At 40.7% G+C, this 4,646-nt stretch overlaps 1 protein-coding gene across 1 annotated transcript; it reads right to left on the bottom strand.

Moving 5' to 3' along the window:
- Positions 1-607: 607 nt before the first annotated feature.
- Positions 608-4,401, bottom strand: rrp36 (ribosomal RNA processing 36). Its single transcript, XM_020467820.2, has 8 exons — positions 4,257-4,401; positions 3,262-3,691; positions 2,912-3,044; positions 2,594-2,660; positions 2,177-2,281; positions 1,866-1,943; positions 1,653-1,770; positions 608-1,301 (listed from the first exon to the last, which is right to left on the bottom strand). The coding sequence occupies exons 1-8, from the start codon at positions 4,257-4,259 to the stop codon at positions 1,165-1,167; spliced, it is 1,071 nt and encodes a 356-aa protein (XP_020323409.1). The 5' UTR covers positions 4,260-4,401; the 3' UTR covers positions 608-1,164.
- Between the last annotated feature and the right edge of the window lie 245 nt (positions 4,402-4,646).

Below are 4,646 nucleotides of genomic sequence, written 5' to 3'. Positions count from 1 at the left end.
ACAAGTCGTTACTACTTCTACACTGTCATGGGAAACAGTTACGTAAACTACAAGGACTCAATTATTAAATTATACTGACCACTGTCATGATGTTGGCCTGGGGGTAGGTTTATGACAGTCATAAATACCTCTTCCCCCCCTTTTCCTCTCTCTACCCTACTGATGTGACATTTGAAAATCCTTTGGTTAACATAGAGATTCTGGGAACATGAGAAGGCGGGGGGAAATGAACCATATTCTGGTAATCCGACCACTTGAACATATGCGTTGGTACTTAATAAATATGATGTCAGTTCGGTTGTCATCTGAGACATTCTCAGCGATGATAGTTGTATCAAATACTTATGTCATGCAATAAAATGCAAATTAATTACTTAATCATAGTGTGATTTTCTGGATTTTTGTTTTAGATTCTGTCTCTCACATTTGAAGTGTACCTATGATAAAAATTACAGACCTCTAAATGCTTTGTAAGTAGGAAAACCTGCAAAATCGGCAGTGTATCAAATACTTGTTCTCCCCACTAAGTGCCACCCAACCAAGTTTGTCAATGAATGATCATAACATAGATGCTAGGTTTGGTTGAGGAGAGGATTGACACTCATGATATTGGCAATGACGTATATATTTAATACAAAAATGACCCTTCTGCATGTTCCAATGAAATAACATCAATACAAACCATACGTATTTGCATTGGAAGTCCTCATAAAAACATACTAAATCAACAGTGTGCTTTCAGAAATTCCTCGCCGGTGAGCAAATACGGGAAGATGATATGAAGTACTAGATAATATACCGTAGTTGTGATTAAGTCCTCTCCCATGGGACACCTCCATGGCCATGATAGGGCCGCATTCGCTTGGCTTCGGTCTCTGTCAGCCCTCTCCTAACCTTATTGGCTCAGTCCAAACTTAAGATGCATGCAAGCATCTTAGACTCTCACATAAATCATACATTGTTAATGGGATTCAGACCAGTTCAGTTACTCACATGAATCTCAAGATAGAAGAGCGGCCCCTGGGTAGATTGGCCCTTAGTAAAAACAAAGCAGTGTAAACTGTTGCTGGGACAGCTTCTGAGGCCAAAATGTCCCACCATCATCATCATCATCATCAGGACAAACAAAAGAGCAAGACTGTTCCTGGGCCAGTTTCAGGACAGTCACTTCTGCTGGAAAGGCAGCTTCCTGCGGTCTTTGCCAGCATTCCTCTTCCTCTTCTTGCTGAGGAAGTTTTCCAGCTTGCCGCTCTTCTTCAGTTCGCTGTACTTCTCCGCCAGCTCCAGCTTCTTCTTGTCAGCTGTGAGAGGGTTAAGAGAGCAGAGTAAGGTTTTTGAGTATCCTATCTGCGCTTTCACCACGAAGATGGCGTTTGGACAGCAATATTCCATTGTAATATCTCTGATTTACAATGTGAAAAAAAAAAGAGATTCCCCAACCAACCAAACAGGGTACAGCATTGTATTATAGTCTAGTGGCAAATTCTGAGGGGTTCAACAATATTGCATTGTTGTTGCCTTGATTATAGAACTGTATCATATCTGAAGTTAAGCGCTTTACAACATAAAAATATAATGTCTATAGAGAAGAATAAATAGGCTTCAGAGTACAAGAAATAGAATAGAATGTCATGCTTTACATCCCAACTTACATTTCTTGAGGAAGAAAGGCTTCAGTCCCTGGCCCGCCATCTCTCTCTGCTTCCTCTTGAACTCTAGCTCCTTCTCACGCTGCTGTTCCCGGCTCTTCCGGGCCCGCTCCTGGTTCTCCTGAATATGAGAAGGAATCGGGTGAATTATATAGAAAAGCAGCCCTCATTCTAAAACTGCTTTGCATGGTTGTGTGTGTTCAGCAGTTAACTCACCATTCTTTTCAACAGGAACTGAAGTTTCTCCTTCTTTTGGTTGCTCTTTAGTGGTTTCTTGAGCTTCTTCTGCACTACCTATATATATATATATATATATATTACACACACATACACACACCACAAAGAATGAACACAATTAAATTCAGTGATAGTCAAATGTAAAAAATCTTGAGGACAAGCAGGACCATGTTGTACAAGAGATAATGCAAAACAAGTCCTTTTTCCTACAATGTATGTTGTCTAAAATGAAAAACGGACTGATATGGACTAGACAAATATGGACTGATTAGAATTGATCGTTTTCACACATCTCTCTCGTGCTGTTTGATGTCGTTGATGAATCTGTATGTTTTCTCAAAGATCTCCGGTTTGTATTCACCAGACAGATCGTCAAATCGAGGATCTCTTGACACCTGGGGGGGAGGGGGAAAGGGACAGACAATTACAATTACACCTGGGGCGGCAGGTATCCTAGTGGTTAGAGCGTTGGGTCCAGCAACCGAATCCCGAGCTGACAAGGTAAAAATCTGTCGTTCTGCCCCTGAACAAGGCAGTTAGCCCACTGTTCCCCAGTAGGCCGTCATTGTAAATATGAATTTGTTCTTAACTAACTTGCCTAGTTAAATAAATAAAAGACAGCATGCAACAAGATGGTTTGAGAGGTCAAAAGCAAAAAAGCAAGAGATGGAGATGTCAATCTACAAAATACTTCAGAAGTGCCTTACTGATTTCTTGACAGGAACTACTTGTCTGAGAAAAGGGGCTGGCCTCTTGGCTGATATCTCCATGGGCCTTAAAAAGAAAAACAATGTATGAGAAAGGATTGTTAGGAGTTTAAATACATACACCATGCCCACAGTAAAGAAATAACAGATTTTCTCCAAAATGACACACTCAACACATACAGATACTGAATAAAAATGGAGGTTCATAAAGGAATCAAAAACCCATAACACATATTTAGAGTGCCATCCATGCTCCAACTCAGCTATTGGAATGGCCTTATTCTAATGCATGAAGGTGAACAGACAATTGGACATTACCTATTCTTGTTGAGGCGTTTCTTTGTGGGAGTTTGTTTTGCCTTGGTTGTTCCGTAGGCCATTTCATTATAGACCTTTGTCCCCACCTTGTTTTGAAGCTTCATAATGTCCTCAAAAGACATTGTTGAAAGCTCTGTAAAAGTCATAAAGAAAAATGAAGGATTCTTCATAAATGAGATGGAGAACACACCAAACTATCCTATAGACCTTTTAGGCCGTCATTGTAAATATGAATTAGTTCTTAACTGACTTGCCTAGTTAAATAATGGTTAAATAAAAATAAATAAAATACCTTGACATTTGTTCCTGGGAGATCAACTGCAGTGAATGAAACTATGCTTACGATTTACCTTTTTTAATGTCGTCTTCTGTTTGTATTTCACCACTGCTGTTTACCGATTCCGGTTGTTCTGCGTCATCATCGACATCCTCAGAGTCCTCAGTGTCACTACCCAAACCTGTCTGGTCAACACCATCACTCTCTGCATTTTCATCATTAGCCTCTTCTTCACTGGCATCCTCAAGAGCTTCTCCACCACTCAAACTGTACTCCTCTTCCTCTCGTCCAGACTCTTCCTGGATCATACCTGAGGAGCTCTTTTTACTGAGTAAGGCAAAGTTTTCTTCCATTTCAGAGTCTTCACCACTACTGTCAGGGGCTTTATTTGACAGACTTTTGGTCTTTTTTGGCTTGTTATCCAACCTAGACACAGTGACAGCCACTTCTTGATGTTGCTTTCGCTTCATAGTTGCTTTCTGGTGCCCGGAGGACATTATGGACTGTGAAAAGACACATAGGAGTTGTAGTAAAGCCTTAGCTCACTCGCTTACAAAGTGTATGGGGCCTGAAATAGATTTAGGTAGCCTACTTTGAGATAGTCGATTTTAAACAATAACACAAAGGGTGAAACACCTCTACACATAACATGTTGCTATGAGGCACGTTCTAGCAACACGTAGACAAACAGGTACCAGAAACAGCACGCCTATTTAGACTCCTTAGAAACGGTGGCTTTATAAATCAACGTGATTGATTGGCTCACCTGCCTATGCTGAAAAAGGTTACATAAAACCCCTAAAACAAATTGCCGTGCTCTACATTGGGAAAGCCACTCCAGAAATAATGTCTCTCAACGCAAGTCCCCGGCGTTCACTCTCCCCCCGAATAGAACACAACTCGAGTACCAGGCTTTAGAGAGGCCTTGTCTTGCTTGGCTAATGTTACTAGTTAACGTTAGCTATAGTGGCTAGCTTGCAATAAAAAGTCAAACCAACAACAACGGTGAATATAACACGGTATTGTTTTTGGCGAAAGAGTTATTAAGTAGGTACGTTAACGACTTACCATTATATGAACGACGATCCTAACTTAGAAACGAACTATAATAGCAACCAGCCCAAGATGTTATCCACGTGGGTTTTAGTTGTGTACTGTTAGCTAGCTAGCTACACTGAGTCTGACTGATTCCCGTGCAATATTTAATCGACCAACGGGGGGCACTGTTGAATAGGTATTGAGATATAGGCAGACGCGGGCCCAAAGATGTATGTGTTACCTTAAATTTGACCTTGTTACAATGCTGACATTTTCTAATTCAAGGCACCTTTATCTGTCTATACTAACAAGAATGTGTTGATCATCCCCCGATCCACATCAGAGCTTTATTCTCGATAAAATTGGACAACACTGCTCAAACTTTTTTGTCATTCTCATTGGTAGGTAGGCTCACTTGCA

Source organism: Oncorhynchus kisutch, linkage group LG20 (assembly GCF_002021735.2).
Source record: "Oncorhynchus kisutch isolate 150728-3 linkage group LG20, Okis_V2, whole genome shotgun sequence".
Taxonomy (NCBI): Eukaryota; Metazoa; Chordata; class Actinopteri; order Salmoniformes; family Salmonidae; genus Oncorhynchus; species Oncorhynchus kisutch.
This window is presented reverse-complemented; position numbering and strand designations above follow the sequence as displayed.

Bases quoted from the DNA above. Each gene is read 5' to 3' on its own strand.
- rrp36 (XM_020467820.2), bottom strand. The intron at 3,045-3,261 runs GTAAATCGTAAG...TGACTTTTACAG, and splicing joins AGAAGACGACATTAAAAAAG to AGCTTTCAACAATGTCTTTT. The intron at 2,282-2,593 runs GTAAGGCACTTC...CCTCCCCCCCAG, and splicing joins TAGTTCCTGTCAAGAAATCA to GTGTCAAGAGATCCTCGATT.